Source organism: Lolium perenne, unplaced genomic scaffold (assembly GCF_019359855.2).
Source record: "Lolium perenne isolate Kyuss_39 unplaced genomic scaffold, Kyuss_2.0 unplaced35, whole genome shotgun sequence".
Taxonomy (NCBI): Eukaryota; Viridiplantae; Streptophyta; class Magnoliopsida; order Poales; family Poaceae; genus Lolium; species Lolium perenne.
The window spans coordinates 112,501-130,561 of record NW_027248993.1 but is presented as its reverse complement, the minus strand read 5'-3'; the positions used below and the strand labels follow the sequence as shown (position 1 = coordinate 130,561).

The 18,061-nt window shown below is 44.0% G+C and overlaps 2 protein-coding genes across 2 annotated transcripts; both read right to left on the bottom strand.

Moving 5' to 3' along the window:
* Positions 1-244: 244 nt before the first annotated feature.
* On the bottom strand, positions 245-3,444 carry LOC139834334 (uncharacterized). Its single transcript, XM_071824817.1, has 3 exons — positions 3,289-3,444; positions 650-922; positions 245-462 (listed from the first exon to the last, which is right to left on the bottom strand). Exons 1-3 carry the CDS (start codon positions 3,442-3,444, stop codon positions 370-372), a joined length of 522 nt encoding a protein of 173 aa, XP_071680918.1. The 3' UTR covers positions 245-369.
* A 3,244-nt stretch (positions 3,445-6,688) lies between these two features.
* On the bottom strand, positions 6,689-8,660 carry LOC139834333 (uncharacterized). Its single transcript, XM_071824816.1, is given in 7 exon segments — positions 6,689-6,751; positions 7,965-8,013; positions 8,015-8,069; positions 8,072-8,230; positions 8,233-8,347; positions 8,419-8,459; positions 8,462-8,660. Coding segments are annotated over 7 exon segments (603 nt in total). The 5' UTR covers positions 8,583-8,660.
* Positions 8,661-18,061: the final 9,401 nt, after the last annotated feature.

Here is an 18,061-nt window from a genome sequence, read left to right as displayed (position 1 = left end):
CAACTGAGCATCTCAGCGGCGGGATTGAATACCCGGATCGAATCAGAGTTCACGCCGCCCGCCCTGAACAAATAGAATAGGAGGCGTGGGCCACAGGTCGCACATAAGCCATCGGGTCGCACGACAGAAGAACACCCAACATAAAGATGCACACTCCTCCATGTGAAATAGAAAGATTCATCTTCACTTTTTTGTAGTAGTCGTGACCAACAGCCATCAGCAGTCGGCTCGTTGGTAAGGCGAGAGCTTCAAGCCCGATTTCTGGTGGCACACCCCCCAAACAAGCACCACTCGACGAGGGGGGGGCGGGGAAAGCTACAGGCCCAAAACCTTCGACCCTTCTTTCTATATGGGGGTGCCCGGGGCACCTCATCTTGTCATTTTGTTGCTCATTCCCCTTAGGCCGAAGTGTTTGGCCTTTACTTCGGAGCGCCCGCTCACGCTTCGCTGACCTATCGCGTGGTAAAGAGAAGAGAGTACGAAAGAATTGTAAACAGAGCAGACCGCAGAAAGATTCTAAATATGACAAGTCCCCCATGGATTCGATAATAAGGAAATGAAGAACGGGAACGAAACGAAATAAAGCATTTCTAGCGGATGAGCTTCTCCCAATTTTGTCTGGTAATAGAATAGGGCGGCTTGCTTTGACCAACACTCCACTTTTTGCTCTGTCCATGGAGCGTATGAATTTCCTTAAATGTAGATAGACCAAAAAAGGGAATAAAGGGATAGGAATAGGAATTATAGTACCATTGGAAGAAGAGGCACCAGTGGGAACATCTCTACTGACGAACCATTTCAATAGTACGGGTGCTGCCGTGCCACGGGGCACGACCATGGAAGTAATGAAAAAGAAGAAGTTCTGTAGTTGGACCATCTGCTCTATCCGTTCGATTTGAGCTTCTCCAGAGAAGATGAGACGCTAAAAATGCAAGTGTTCGCAACGCATACCGAAAAAGGGTACCTATGTTGCCGACCATTAATGACTAGTTCGAAGACCAGGAGCAGGGGCACGTGCCAAGAAAGATTTGTTACTTTCCCTATGGTTTTCGAACGTTTTCAATAAAACCTTCTCGTAGAAGTATTTTCACAAAGTTTTCGGTAATATTAGTAGATGCTATTCGAACCCTTCCTTTTATTAAGATTCGAATTCTTATTCTTATTATTATATAATTATTCTTTTTTTTTCATGTATATGCGTCAGACACAATCTACTAATTGATCTATATTCTGATACCCTACTTACTATATCATAGTCTTCTACTACTAGTATTTAGAATACCTCAGGAGCTCATGAGACTCTTTTAGTGAAATTCATAAGTCTCAATTCCCGAGCGATCGCACCAAAAACTCGAGTTCCTTTTGGATTTCCTTCTTGATCAATGACAACCGTCATCATATCGTATTATCATACCGTTGTCACGTTTGAGTTCTTTACATGTACGTACAATTACAGCTCGTCTTACTTCTGTCTGATCTTTCTAGAGGCATTTTGGGCACTGCTTCTTTGATTACAGCAACAATAACGTCACCAATATGAGCATATCAGTGATTACCAGCTCCTAAGATTCGAATACATATCAATTCGATAGCCCCACTCCGTTGTTATCCGCTACATTCTAAAGGGTCTGAGTGAGATGGATCTTGGAAGTCTGGTTTTTGATTGGATAGTGATCTCGGGCACGAGTGGTTGATCTTCGCGGGCCGTGAATGGCCATGGAAAGGAGTATTGATGTAAATATGTTCGATCGAGAAGATTGGACGATGAAAGACGGATCCTTTTTGGTTTTAATAATAGGCTGTGGTCTCGATATTGGGCTATGGGCTGATTGCTTTCTGTATGAGCCTCTTGTGATTGGGCTCTCGTGGGCGGATTACCCGATGTGTACTCATCTTCCAACAAAGAGGAGAGGACAGGGCTACTGCTGGTCCACGCATGAGAGCTCCTCTGTGTCTTTCCGGAAATTACTTCGACTCGCAAAGGTGAAACCAGAGGAGATTCAGAGGCCCAGTTGAGAACAGCAAGCGTACAATCAATCGGTGTATGGAAGTTCGGTGAAGCTATATGAAAACAGAAGATTGAGGGGCACAATCAGTTCTGGCTGAGACCCGCTATTGGAAGGAAGAAGGAAGTCTACGAAGCGCCAATTCTAAGTAAGTTCGGGTCCAATTTGGTTATCCCATTTTTCTAGCAACCGCTTTGAAATTATCACTCTTGTGCTTCGAGCTCTTTCCAAAAACAAAACCGCCCAACATCGATCCGATTGAACTTCTGACTCCTCGCTCTTCGCCCCTGCCCCTCCACCCAAACCTCCTGATCCCCAGACCAACCGGCGACGGAACCCTCAACAGCAGGCGGAGTTATATATTAGGAACCCCGTCCAATGGAGCACCCTTTTTGGTAATGGAGCTATGGGCGACATTGAGAGAAAACTCGACTACTTTTCACCTTAAACTAGGGCTGATAAGATCGTGGCCGTCTGCCCGGAAGAAGAGCTCGTGGAGAACTCAAAAAGTTGGAAGAAGACCCTCTAAGGGTATACTATTTATTCGGAGAGGCCCGCCTTTCGAATATCTCAATAAAGACCTCCCTAAGATCTGGGAACCCAGAGGGGCTCTTGAGATCATTTCATAAATGAATGGCTTTTTCCTCTTTCAATTCCTGCTGGGGGAAAATGGCTCCAAAGTGCTCAAAGGCGGACCTTGGCTTATTGGTGGTCGGGTTTTCATCCTGCAAAAATGGGAAAGAGGATTGGATGTCCGTAAAGACCTCTTGCAGAGCGTCCCTATGAGGGTACGGTTCCCTCAGCTCGGGCTCCACCTCTGGTCATCCAATATTATAGGAAGGATTGCTAGTACTATAGGTAAGCCACTTTATATGGAGAAGCAGACTTATACCAAATCCCCTCTCGTGTTTGCCAGGGTCTGTATTGAAGTTAATAGAGCAAAGAAGCTGCCTTCGAAGGTTTGGATCGACGTCGGAAATGGAAGCCTTGAGGAAGAATGTGTCGAATACGAATGGAACTTTCCAACCTTCGATAAAAGGTCCCATCCTTTTTTTCGGTAAATTCTTTTTTCATTTTCCCATCGGCCTAGAATTGCCTTTCCTTTTTTTCCTTCTCCTTTTTATTTTCGTATCATTATTATTACTTTGGTTTCTTAATAGGGGGATGATTCATCGTGTAACCCGTTCCCCCAACGAATTGCATTTTCTTTTTCTTTTCTTTTTGTTTACCCATGGATTTCGTTTTGAAACTGTTTTATTAGATGACGGAGAGAAAGTTTTACCAAATCCTGCAGGGGGTCAGGCTCAACCCGCAGACGCACCGCCAGTTCTGCCAGATCCAGCAGGGGATCAGGCTCAACCCGCGGATGCGCCCCCCGCTCTGCCTGCTCCACCAGTTGAAGTCCCTGCCATTTTGAACCCGCCCCAGGTTCCGTCATCCTTGGATCCAGGCAGAAGGCCGGAGGATCGAGTGCAAGATGGCGCAGAGGCAGCAGCCATGGGGGCTGCCAAGGGCTGTTGCTCGTCTTTTGTCGAGTGTCTCTGCACCATGTGGTGCGATAGCTTTTAGCAGGGCGCAAATGTAGGAAGGCTCTTCTGAACAGCGTCCCTTTCACTTCATGTGAAAGTAGCACAAATTATATAAATAAGAATAAGAATAAGAAAGAGAAGCGTAATGTTACCGTGTTGTCGGCTTTGTATGTAAAGCCTCCTGATCCGGATAAACTCGATAGATTCGAAAACTACGAATCGATAGCCCCGGAAAACTAAGTTTTGAACTCGTACTTGATTGGAAAGAATTTGGACCTGGGGACCCTGGATCTATCGGCCTGTCATACTCATTTTCCTATGTGAGGACCCGGTATTTCAGCTCACGCTTGAGTGCTTGCCTGTTTTTCCTTCAATTCTTATTCGGGATTGCCCCTATTTAAAAGTGGCACCCCGTCTCCATTCACCAACAAACTAACTATTGAGTAGAGTCAAGAAGGGACGCAGAGCCAAGGCCTATTTCAGTTCAAAATCAGTAGTCTTGTCTTCGATCGACAACTTGCATTCTGCGATTCTTCAAAAGTCCTACTTAGCTCAGTTGGTTTGGTCTTATACTCGAAAGCCTTTGCCCTTTAGGTTGTTTTGAAGGCGTAGTGCCAGCGTCAGCTAGGAGCTACCATTCAGTGTGGAATATTTCCTCGGCCATCCCGCACGCACTCATGTCGAGAAAGGGAAAAGGAAACAAGAGATCTATTAGCGTATGTAGACGTAGACCCGAGCTCTCTCCTAACATAAAAAACCCGCCTTCTGCCCTGGAAGGGAAGAGTTCCTATCTTTACCTTGGGAAGAGAATGCAATGAAAAACAACTTACTAGTGAATAGAAATAAGTAGAAACTGCTCCGCATGCCGTCCCTTCCTCAAGCAAACAACGCGAGACTTAGTTAACGAAACAGGAACTCCATCCCTTGACACTAATTTATGATACAGAAGTAGAATCGAAAAAAATGCGGGAAAAATGCACATTCAATATTGATAAAATGTTGCGTAACTGCCCTTGCCTCAAGGTCTTGAGAAACCAGAAACTAGTGTTCGATGGCCCTCCTATTGGTTTTCGCAGGGGATGTCATTTTTACAAGCTTTCGCATGCTGAGCGTGACTATGGATTTTATATAGTTATGGAATAACCTTCTTATCCGCTAGTTCTTCGGCCAAAGACTCCTGATATCGCTTGTTGGGCCCTTGATTCCGAAGTACCAGTACCGAAGGCAGACTTGAATTAGGTTGGGAAGCGGCCTAGAAGGTGCTTAAAGATAGGTGACAGTTGTGAAAACCAAGTTTAGTCGACTTGTCGGCAGCAACTGACCTTTCTTTCATCAAAAGTAGGAATGAAAGCTGGCATGCAGATAAGGAAATCTCTTTTCTTCTCTTCTACTCGGCTACGGACCTTCTAAAAGGAGAAGCAATAAATAAAAAAGTGCTAGGTTTGGATTTGAGTGAGATCCCGGATCGGTAGCTTCAGATATCCCCTCAGACTGGAATGATAATTTCGATAGATTTCTTTGCTTTAAAGCATAGTTGCAGGTAGGTTATGCTCCTTTGCTTCATCCCTATAGTCTAAGGATTGCCAATCAAACAGTAGCAGTAGACTAGCCATATTCATCTTCTACAGTCTCCTGTTTCCCCCTATTTAAAATGGTCAGCCTGCGCAGCAGAAAAAAAGGCGCTCTAATCGTACTCGAGCCCTTAATCCCCCAATAGGGCTTACTTACCCGAGTCAATTCTTTCCTTCCTGTGCGAAAGCAAGGCCTCTTTCTCGACTTTACTTGAATGCCATTTACTGAGCTATCTTCTTTTTTCTTCTTCTGGCGAAAGCACATTTTATTATTTTACGGAAGCAAGACGAAAGGTCATTTCGCCAATCTGGGGAATAACAGTGAAAGCAATCGATCGGAGAAGCCCCCCCTAGTATTGAGAATGAAAAAGTGGATTCATTCCCCAGGCGTGTGTGTGTGCTTTCCACGGGCCTGATCTCGATTTCTTCTTAAGCTGTTCAACTATATCCTCCGAAGTGAAGACTCCTTTATTAGCCTTTCTTCATCATCTTAAAAGTAGCATCATAACATGGAAGAAACCCCTGAGTAATATCGGAATCCCTCTAACGATTTCAATGAGGAAATAGAAATTTGGAACTCGAATTTGTATTTGAGTTCTTATGAGGAGTGAGGTAGATTCGCATTGTTGAAGAAAGCGAAGAAAAAGGATGCAGCTATGGCTTGCTTGTGGCTCTTTCTTCTATTGGCTAGTCTCAGGCATGAGAGTTTCAATTTCTTTTGAAAAGCAAGTGCGGCTCAGTCATAAGTGTTAATAATAGCATGAAGTAAGTTGTCGGTTCCAAGAGAGCATAAAAAGATCCGGTCACAAGGAAAGTTTCGTAATCAAAACTTTGTATCAAGTACAAAAAAAGTGAAGGTAATAATAAAAGAGCAAATCCGATAAATAAAACTAAAAAGACTATGTAGTGGAATTCCTCCCAAGGGTCGGATACTCTATTTTACTATTAGTTGGACATACTTTCAATTCCCTTAAATTGACATATCATGATCAATGAAGATTTTTATGCTTCAGCGAGTCCTGTTCATAGTTCGATTATGATCTCCGACCTTGATCCAATGCGATCTTTTTTGTATGATCACAGGGGAAGGAGATGACGTTCAAGTCATTATAACGGAGCTGAGCTGGTTGACCCACCTATCTATAAAAAGTAATAAGGTTGACCACCCGATAAACAGTGATATGGAACTTGTTATCTTTCCTCAAAAGGGGAGGATAAACGAGTTGCGAACTCCAACGGCCCTCAGAAGAAAGCTATATGCTAGGGATAGACGAGGATTACCGGTAAAGATGCTTGATTAGCAAATCATACCCGGGGTGTGCGCAAGCCAGGATGCAAGGCGGTGAAATTCCACTTGTTCGGGAAGGACCCGATAGAGAGAGAATGCGGGAACCTACCTTTATGACATGGTTAGTCATACCAGAGGAGAAGAGGCCGTAAACATTTTCCTCTATGAAAGGAATACGCTCTGAATGTGAACGGGAACACTTGAAGCACAAAATACGAGAAGGCATTGATCTGGGTTAAGTTCAACTAGTGTTGCTAGCCAGTCCAGAACGACTCGAAGACCCTAGGAAGGTTTTCACGCTACGCCGAAGACGACGATGGCTCCATACCGGGTGGTAACACGCAGGTATAGGATTTCCTGTAATGATGAAACTGAATATTTCTGAGGATTAGCTCAGTTCGAGAGGAAGGCGGAAACTGTTCCGGTTTTATTAACCTGATTCCTATTCATTTACCGGTAAAGGAAGGAATTCTTATCTATTTATCGAGGCAATTATACTCATATCGACAATATGAACTGCCGGTGCTTAGGCAGACGCCCCATTGTTCTTGGGGGAAGCCCACCAAAGCAGGATTTCTTTTTGAAAGGGCAGTAGTGGGGGTGGGGAAAGTTTGGATTTCTGAAATGAGAAACTTTTGCATTCTAAAGATAGAACGTTTTTTTTCTAAGTTAATTGGCCAGTTCCTTTTAAAAGGAGACTGGGAGTTCGTCAGCGACTGGTGGCCGGACTTTCTGTTATTTTGTACGATAGTTCATATTCTCTTTCTTTTCTTTTTGTTCCTCTGTGGTTTCCGGAAAAACGAAAAGAGAAATCCAATCGGGAAGGGGCTAATGGCTTTTGGTGGCATCCTGGGTGTCTTTTTCCGTCTGGATGACGACGCGTCTCCTTATTCTTATTGCGATGGTGACAAGGAACAAAGGGCCGGAGAGATCATAGAAATTACCTCTAGCCCGGAGCCAGAGGGCACAACCCCACGCATGGTGGTGGGGCACTTCGAAAGTCTGGGGCTCCTCCTGGAGATTCCCCCTTTACCGGAAACGCCACCCGCTGGTCCTTCCTTAGCGCCAGAACCAGAAGAAAGGGAGCAAGCCCCCTCTGTTGGGCTAAACCTCGATCCATCCCAGAGTAGCCGCCGGCTGGACGGCGGCGAACGGGGGGGAAACTCCTCAAAACGATGTTTGCGTGTCGAGATGGAGGAATCCGACAGGCGGTGGAAAGTTGCAAGACAGTCTGCAGAGGCAAGCTTCGAAGGAAATAGGCGGGCAGAGCTACTGCAAGCGCTCGAGGCTTCTCCTTTTGAGACCGCGAAAGCAGAGCTGGTTACCGGAATTGGGGCTAATTCCGAGTTTCGGCTGGCACTAATTAGGTCTCTCTATGTCAGCCCCTTGACGGGGCAACGGGGGGCTCTCGAAAAGACGATAGAGGCCATCTTGCAATGCCAAGGGAAGCCCACAAACTCCCTATCGTCTTTCCTAGATCTTAAATGTGATCTGGAGCACCCCGAAAAAATGAAGACCGCTCTCCGTCCATATTTAGAACGGTTAGGGCGGGTTTATAAGGAATAAAAACCTTCCGTCGATTTATCCACACTTCCATGACTTCTAGAGGAAAGCTAACTGCTTGCTGGCTGGGAGCTGTATGAGCGGTAACGTCCACGTACGGCTCCGTGAGAAGGTGGACGGAAATGGCCTTGTTGTACCTCACTCCCGTCTTCAATGGGGTCTGCTCTTTTTTTTTTAGGAGAGTATGCCAATATGATCTTAATGAGGTGCGGGGCTTTGCATCTGACATTCGTTGGGCTTTCCTCTGCGGGAGCCCGCGTCCCGGCCTTTTTGTGCAATAAACCCCTCCGGCCGAAGACTAGTGATAGGTGGTCCCGCGGAGCTTTCGGAGAAGGGTAGCCTAGTGTGTAAGCACAGCAATGAACCGCGGCGAACCCTCAGACGACCCTTCTAAGATAGGGGGGGGGGGAGATCCTCAGTAGTGGTGACCCTTTGACTCTTCCACTGACTTATATATGTACCGAATGCTCATACGGGAAAGTGAACTCCTGGGTCTGGAACCTGGGGGTTGCTCCGAGAAAAAATCCTTTCTTTCTCGTCCACTCCAGGGGGTGCGGACACACCTGCGCGGATTACAGGTGACGGTTACAAGAATGGCGGGGAAGTGAAGAGTACCCGACGACATTCAGGGATGAATGTAGACCCATCGGGCGGGGATAATCATTCCGGTCCTGGGAGAGGTGGCGACACCAGTCTGAGCTGAGGGAAGCCAGCCAATTGAGTCACTGAAACGACCGCAGGAGGCGCACCCTAAGCCCAGCTTCTCGGAGCTGCTATTGCGAAATACGGCTTCCTTAATATCCAAATTTCAACAAGGGGGCTGGGCTGCTCGCCTTCATAGAAAGGCGACCGGGCCTAGATTAGATGTTCGCCTTTTTATAGAATAGAAAGAGAAGGTAAAGGGGGGGTTTGGAGATTCTTGAAAGAATGCATGGCTTCCTCCTATTCCGCTTCAACAGAAGCCCTTAAAATCCTGCTGCTATGGCAGCAAGGGTTATCCATTTCATAGGCGAGGGTGGGGGAGAAGCAAGCCGAACCTCTGATCGACCCGGACACGTAAAAAATTCTCGGCGTCGAGAGAAAGACGAGATTCAGTAAGTAATTCAGTGAGTGCTTTCTTTTATAAGAAGAGCGTCGGCTTGGAAGAAGAAAATGAAATACGAACAACCGCGCTGGTCGTAATAGATCGACTTGAATGCGTCTTCTTGCTCCAGCATTCAAGTTCCATTTCAAGGGAGGACGACGTACCATGATACTTTCTGTTTTGTCGAGCCCTGCTTTGGTCTCTGGTTTGATGGTTGTACGTGCTAAAAATCCGGTACATTCCGTTTTGTTTCCCATCCTAGTCTTTTGCGACACTTCGGGTTTACTTATTTTGTTAGGTCTCGACTTCTCCGCTATGATCTCCCCAGTAGTTCATATAGGAGCTATTGCCGTTTCATTCCTATTCGTGGTTATGATGTTCAATATTCAAATAGCGGAGATTCACGAAGAAGTATTGCGCTATTTACCAGTGAGTGGTATTATTGGACTGATCTTTTGGTGGGAAATGTTCTTCATTTTAGATAATGAAACCATTCCATTACTACCAACCCACAGAAATACGACCTCTCTGAGATATACGGTTTATGCCGGAAAGGTACGAAGTTGGACTAATTTGGAAACATTGGGCAATTTGCTTTATACCTACTATTCCGTCTGGTTTTTGGTTTCTAGTCTGATTTTATTAGTAGCTATGATTGGGGCTATAGTACTTACTATGCATAGGACTACAAAGGTGAAAAGACAGGATGTATTCCGACGAAATGCCTTGGATTCTAGGAGGACTATAATAAGTAGGAGGGGAATGACAATTCCAAAGAAAAGGTACTTCTCCTCCGCAGCGGGGGGATCGTCTGACAATTACAAAGAAATCTTTAAAAAATATCTTTTGGAATCTGAATACCGCGATTTCCCCGGCTTAAGAGATCATATAGACAAACTTCTAGCATTCCTTGAACCCCGGGAGATCCTATACATGGTACGCACGTTCCCCCGGGACTTTTCTATGCTCGGGATCTTGTCACCCCAAGATATCCGAGCAATAATAATTGCTCACTCGCGCAAGCAGTGGAAGCCTCCCAAAAAGGGAAACGATTGATTCTCGTAATTAGTTTTTTTTGAAAGGTTTTTATTGTTTTGTTTCTCGAATTGGTAGGTTTCTTGAAGTAGTTTGGTGTAGGTTTCTCAGAGGAAATAGAGATACCGAGGCCCCTACCTACCTTATGGGTAGGTAGGGGGAAGGAAGAGTGGGTCAGAGGGCTTCCTTCACAGTGCATACCTCTCTTTCTCTTTTGAGTTTTTCTGGCGGACCGGTCGCGCAAGATCTTTGGTTCTTTAATGCCAGCCCCTGGGAGTGGAATCCACAGTACATTGAGAATAGGCAAGCAAAGAGAGGAAGATCCAAAACACATGTCACCTTAGCCTCGCAGGCATGCAAGCTACTCCAACTGCGTTACCTGTTCGAATCTACAGCTCTTTTTCTCTCTCACCGTATGGAGAAGTGGGTCCAAGTCGTCAATCCGAACGAAGAGTATTCGGTCGCAAGGTCTAAGGCAAGGTTCTATTCGATCAGATCCAAAAAGGCTGTGTTGGCTTCTCAGTTAAGAAGAAGCAGTAAGCGGAGCTAAGAAGACACGAAAAGCCAGATATCGACCGAGTCCAGGGTGAAGCATCTAAGTCAGGATCTTACCTTTTCTTTTATCGTGGCCAGGTAGTTGAATTCCATAGAGAATATCGCCTTCGCTTGACCTAGCTTTCGAGTACCGGGTACGCCTGTAATACTAAAGATAGGATTGTCATTACCATTACTAAGTGACTAAGTGGTCAATCCGCCCTGGCACTTTTGATCTCATTCGGAAGGAGCCACTGCCTTCTTTTAAAACGTCGTTTCCCACCCCATCTCATAGGGCGAGGAGAGCTCCCTGCAAGTTGAACTGGCTCTTCTTTTTTCCGTCGTTTTTCTACTCGCTGCTCACGTTTTAGCTTTCCCTCTCTCTTGTATTGCTATTTTGTCGGTCGATTGTCAGGTCATTGTTGTTGTTGTATATTGCATCTGTGTCTACATTGCCCCCGCTGAAAGGCTAGCTTAAAGCTCTAGTTCTACTACCGACCACCTCAAGTTATTTGAGCTTAATAATCATAACGACTCGAAATCACCCTTCTAAGCTCCTTTGCCCTTTTCATATGTGCCCGAATAGAGATTGGTTTACCACTTATGAACCTGCTGCTGGTTCTGTTTTGATGGGTGATAACTCACCATGTCAGATAGAAGGCAAAGGCTCTATTCGGATCAAGATGTTTGACGGCACAATCAGAACTTTCACGGATGTTCGATACATTCCGAAGATGAAGAGAAATCTTATCTCGCTAAGTGCCCTTGATGATAAGGGGTACAAGTATTCAGGTGGAGGTGGAGTCCTGAAGGTCACCAAAGGTTCTCTTGTTGTAATGAAGGGTGACATAAAGAAGGCCAACGGTCTTTACGAGGTACGACAATTGAAGGTAATGCTTGTTTCAAATGAATTATCTGATTGTGATCCAGCTAATCTTTTGCATATGCGTCTCGGGCATATGAGTGAACTTGGTTTGGCAGAACCGTTGTTGCAAGAGAGGACTTCTTGATGGATATAGCACTGGCAAGCTGAAGTTCTGTGAGCATTGCATCTTTGGCAAGCACAAGAGGGTGAAGTTCAATACTTCGGTTCATACAACAGAAGGTATCTTGGATTATGTGCATTCTGATTTATGGGGACCATCTCGCAAGGCATCCTTAGGTGGTGCTCGTTATATGTTGACAATTATTGATGATTACTCATTAAGAGTTTGGCCTTATTTCTTGAAGCATAAATCAGAAGCATTTTCAGCATTTAAAGAATGGAAGACTATGGTTGAAAGGCAAACTGAAAGGAAGGTAAAGAAGCTTCGCACTGATAATGGGATGGAATTCTGTTCTAATGAGTTTGAATCATATTGCAAGTCTGAAGGCATTGTTAGGCAGCTTTGGATGCTCACACTCCTCAACAAAACGGTGTAGCTGAGCGTATGAACAGGACCATCATCTCCAAGGCCCGCTGCATGTTGTCAAATGCAGGTTTGCATAGGCGTTTTTGGGCTTCCACAGCTTGCTATCTTATTAATCGGTCACCCTCCATTGCTATTGAAAAGAAGACTCCAATTGAGGTATGGTCTGGTTCCCCAGCAGATTATTCAGAATTGATAGTTTTTGGTTGTACTGCCTATGCTCATGTTGATAATGGAAAATTAGAGCCTAGAGCTGTTAAGTGCATCTTTCTTGGTTACAAATCAGGTGTTAAAGGATATAAGTTGTGGAATCCTGAAACAAGTAAGGTTGTGATTAGCAGAAATGTTGTCTTTAATGAATCTGCTATGCTACATGATGGAACAGCTACTAATGGAGATGTTGAGAGTGAGCAGAAATCAAGTGTTCAGGTGGAGCATGTTATTGGTTCAGGTGATTCATCAGAAAAGTAAAATATTGCTGTTCATGATGCACCTATTGCAGAGGATCCACATCACACAAGGAGTTTTTAGAATCCTAGACCACCCAAGAGGTTGATTGAGGAAGCAAATATTGTTGCTTATGCTTTGAGTGTGGCAGATGAAATTGAAGGTAATGCAGAACCTTCATCATACTCTGATGTTATTATTTCTGGTGATTGCAATAAGTGGATGACTGCTATGCATGATGAGATGGAGTCACTTGAAAAGAATGGTACTCACCTTTTATTTGTGAAATTGCCAAAAGAGAAGAAGCCTCTTCGTTGCAAGTGGGGTTTCAAAAGGTTAGATAGATGGGTGTTTCTCCAAGTGATGAGGCGAGGTATAAAGCACGGTTAGTTGCTAAAGGTTATAGCCAGATTCCAGGTATTGACTTTAATGAGGTTTTTCCCCTGAAACATAGCTCAATTCGCACTTTACTCAGTATAGTTGCTATGCATGATTATGAGCTGAAGCAATTATTATCTATTTCTAGAGGGAATTGCTAGATAGTTTGATTCGATTCGACGAAATTATACTCATATCGATAATATTAAATGAACAGCTTTCCTATTTAGAATTGAATGGTGATCGAGATAACCTTCTCGGTTTTCGATTCTCTACATTTGGAGCTGGATGTTAGTGATGGAGATAGCTTTTGATGCCATCTTTTATCTATCTTTCCTCGCTAACAACTAGATTTACTAGCAAAACTACACTACTCTACATACGCCGGAAATACGTGTCTGGAATCACACTAAACCGGCGTCTATAGAGGCTCTGAAGATCGGTGAGACACATCCTCTTATTCACTTCTTATTTTGCCCTTAGCTTCCGCAACCTATCTCCCTCCAATCTTCGGCCTTTGACTTTCCCGAAAAGGCATTCATTCATTGTTCGTTCTGAGGTGGATTCGAACCACAGCAAGCGCAGCAAGGATTTAGAGTCCAACGCGCTAAACTAAAGAGGATTTTCAGTCCTCTGCTCTACCAGCCAGAACCTAGAAGGACACTGAACACCCGATTTGACACAGCTAGACTGGAAACACTGCTTGTCAAGAGCACAGACCCCAGTATAGAATACTTTTGGAGTATGTTGGTAAGGTCCGGTCATCCGCTTCTGTGCTTGCACTTCTGCGTAACTAGGGGTGCAAGTCCAGTACAGCGTACTTTCATAATGGAATCAAAAGCGTCGTCCGGATATACATGAAAAATGTCTATATACGATATTTATGACACAGAATGTTGTTCTTTCAACATGATTCCTCAACAATTGAGTCATTGTAACTGACTCTCCGTTCTCTCCGTTCCACTTTGGTTTTCGAGTAATAATTACCATGATGAATTTATCTTACTGCTTGGTTCCGCATTGGATTTAGCCAACTTTTGTTTAGAAAGTGGTGTCACGACCGTGGGGATCAAATGGATGGTTCAGGAAAGTCTAGTGAAGCGGCACGGTCTAATCATATAGATGACCATAGTGGTATGGTTCCATAGAAAACTACTGGAGGCCATTACCGCCACCGAAATGGTTTCCATGCTCCGTTGGATGATTTTCCGATATCGCAGTATCAAGCTAGAACGGTTTCAATTTGTAGGACGGGAAAGAAAAAGGCGCAGCCTATACTATCCGAGTCGAATCAGTAAGATTTCATCAAGAAGATTTCTCACCGTGCTATTTCATTGTTTTGTTATCTAGCCGGGCCCATCATCAAACAAAGAAGCCAAGGACTGGTCAAAAGAGAGGAGGGACCACATTCTCGAATCCACTGACTTCATGCACGGGGACTCGCCCACTACGAACACAGGCCTGACAACAGTTGGTTTGTGGATAGGTAGAATGCACACATCCTGCCAGAACCAGATATAGGACGGCGACGTTCTCCCACTGCTTCAGAACAGGAAAGGGGCGCTCCGCTCCTATTCCTATCACCCTAGCTATCTTCCAGCATTGGATTATCTTTGCCTTCAGCTTGGAATGACTAGAATGGCTACGGCTAACTCTATTTATCTGGAATGGCTGAGTCAAACTCTCTATTGATTTGGGATTGCTATGCTTGTGAAAGTAAGCTTTCTCGTCTTGCTTGACAACGGATTGACTATCGCCAGATCCAAGCGGTAGTATCACAGGGCCCTTAGCTATTGTTCTTGATGAGAAATGGCAGGTCTCCTGCTGAAACCCATTCTCTTCGCTCTGTTCTGCTCTTGTCTGAACTTTCCACTAATCTGGCAAAGGGCAGAGTAACCACTTCTCTTACTGATACTGAATCTAGTGAAAGTCTAGTTGGAATGTCTGGGTGTGTCGAATTGAGATAGAGTTGGATGGCTAGTTAAGCGGGGAAGCTATTCGCTGTAAGACCGAAGATGCTAGGGCACACCCTTTCTTTAAACCACCCGGAGATCATCCATCTATGTCTTATTCTGAGATCATCTATGTCTTATTAATCGGCAGTATGTGAAAGTAAGGTCTCCTATTGATACCACGAAGTCAGGATAGGCGCAAAGTCTTGCCTCAAGATCAAGTCTAGTGGTTCCGCAAGGGTAGCAAGTATGAAGCATTTCTACGGCTTAGTCAAAGAAGTAGGTTTGTTTTGGAAGGATAGATGCAATGCGTGTTCCCTCTAGATATTGTTTAGTGTCAACCTTGTGCCTAACTAATAAAGTCGAAACAAAAGCAAAAAAGATTGGTCACAATAGCTCCTTTTAAGGTTCTCAACTAATAATAGATACGCGGATGATTCCACTCTCTATCCTATGCCTTTCCTTTTTTTCCTTCTCCATTGATTTAGGTTACTGCGCAGGAGCTTCATCCAGTATATCTATGGCAAAAGGGTCGGGCAACATCAACGGAGAGAGAGGAAGCCGCTTGAGAGTTGAGGAGCTGGTTAATGCCTTCCATAAGATGGGTAAATGATGAGACTACCTGTAATCCATGGCTAATACCACCATTCATTGTCTATCCCTAGCCTTGGTGCCAACCCACAACGAGAAATCATTCATTAGGAGCAGGATACCTATACTTACCCATCTTTCAGGACCTTATATTTGTTTATTTCGTTCATTAATTCGTTAAAAGAGCCAACCTAAATTAGGTGAAACCAAGGCGAATTTCGGTATCTTTCTTTTCCGGCTCTGCTGCTCCGTTCAGTTCTGTTCCACGAGCTGATGGAAAAACAAGAGGAAAATGCACTATCATTGTTATGCTCCCGGGGACCAATAAATTAGCGAGTTGATGACTTCCTTGATTTAAGCAGGCTATTATCATAGATATGCTTTCCTTTGATTCTCTCAGTATCTATTGCTGCCCATATTTTAGCATGCTACTAACATTCACCTAGCTTATCTTATCTCAATATCATCCCTACTTTATGCTGACTGCTTCGATCAGGCATGAGGTTATTCTAGTATTGGAAATGGTAATGTTTTATGCCAACCTCTTTGTTTGACGCCTACTTGATTGAAATACCTTCTCTTTCTCCCCAGTAATAACAGTATCAATGTACCTTTCCCTTTGATTTTATTAAGTGAGTTCTTGGTAATAGTGTAGGATTGAATTTCATCAGCTTCTTTCTTCATCTAAGCTTTTGTGAATCACTGTTTTGCGGAATATTCCATTTCTTTTATGGTTTTGCTTCATGAAACTCTGAGAAAGAATTGGATAAACAATCTAGCTGGTACTTAGGAATAGTAGCTGGCTCTGATCTTATCAACACAACTTCATGTAGAATTTCATCTCTGTCTGTGTATAAGGTAGAATTCAACCATATCATCACATCGTAGTAGATCCCTCTTCAGTTCATGGTCACAATAGGCAGTAGGTAGTATGGATATCCCAGATAAGAAGTCAATACCATCCTTGTGCCATTCATCAGCTTATCAATAACTATTGACTTCTCCATTGATTAAGGTTCCTCCATGCGTTCTATTTCCTTCAGCTATGATTTCGGTTATCCAGCATCTACCTAATAAAACAATGAACTGGTTTCACGGCCTACTTATCTTAAGGTTATCTGTCGGTTTCACCGCAGGATTTCATTAAAGCGCTTGCTTCGCATGCTTGGCTGCTCAATACCCAGCTGTGATCTCCTAGGTCTGGCTTAAGCTCCCATTCCTCAATGATGCTTCTTCCCATCATTGCATTGCATTCAGCCTTTTAGCTCTTTCCTGCTTAATACGATGCCAAGTAGAGTCGGCAAAGAAGCTAGGTATGCCTTTGTAGAGTGAAAGCAATCCTTATGCTTTGTTTTATTCTATTGTTTGAGAGCCTTAAGCCTTTATTTATCAGTCAATAGCAAGCCTGAGCCTTAACCTATGATTTATGGGCCACCAGTAGGCCGTTCAAGCATATTGAGTGGTGTAGCTATGAGCGCGAAGCAACACAAAGCCTGTTATTGAGTAGCTAACAGAACGCAGTAACCGGAATCAAAGATATAGCTTTGTAGAGTGAAAGGAAAGATTAAGCCAATCCTGCGGTGAAAGCAGAAGAAGAACCCAATACTGCAGAATTTCTCCATTTTGCTAGGTTTCGCCCATGGCGAGATAGAAGTTCTCAGAAAATGGAGGCTGAAAAATCGCTAATTTAGAGGGAAATCTAAAATTGACTACTTTTGCCACTAGGCGGGATAGAACTGATCGGAAAATGGAGCCGCAAAAACCGCTTTTTAGAAGGCAAATGCAAAATCATGACTTTTGCCACTAGGCGAGATAGAACTTGACTTTTGCCTTAGTAAGCAGTCGAAAAACGGACCAAAAACAAGAAAAAAGTTATGCCACCATAGGCCAAAAGTACATAAAATCGAATTATGCTTTGAAAATGCCTATTTTCGGCATCCCAGTTCTGCACTTTTTGATCTCCCTAGTGGCAAAGTAGTACTTTTTCTAAATTTCCTCTTCTTCATTCAGTCAACCAAAAGGATCGGGTCTCTTTTCAATAGACAGCTAGCTTGGTTATTGATCCTAAACTTACTTCGGAATAGGTAGGTTCGAGAGCTTCTATTTCCATTTCTCCAAATTGGAGGAAGTTAGCCGCTTGTGTCTTGACTCGACATTAGTACTTGCTTGAACCGTGGCCTCGTTACTATGTGGTGGATCCCTATGAACTCTAGGATTTTCTTATTTACCTTCTTTCCCCTGTTTTCGTTTTAGGTTGGCGTGAACCTGAGAGTCCAACAAAAGATAAGGGTGCCGTAAGATCAATAGGCGGGAGTGCTCTGTTCAGTTCAAGATTTCTCTCAAGCCTAAACCTTCAAAGCTAACTAGTAGGCTTTGGATCCATGGCTCTGACCTGGTGGAAGGTACTCTCCAGTAGCAAAAGTGAGTTCTACGAAAAACAGTGATTCTGCTTTCCTCCGCAATTTGGCCCATAGTAAGAAAAGGTAAGGTTGCGTAAGATATGGGAACTCGTAACCGACTATCGAACACAACTGAGAGTTCACTACTGGTCAAGTACACCAATTCCGCTCATGTTAAACTCACTGGATAAAAACTATAGTAAAATGGTAAGATGAATCAGTCAAAGGCAATTCAATATCCAAATCATCATAATAAGAATAGGGCCTCGATCAGA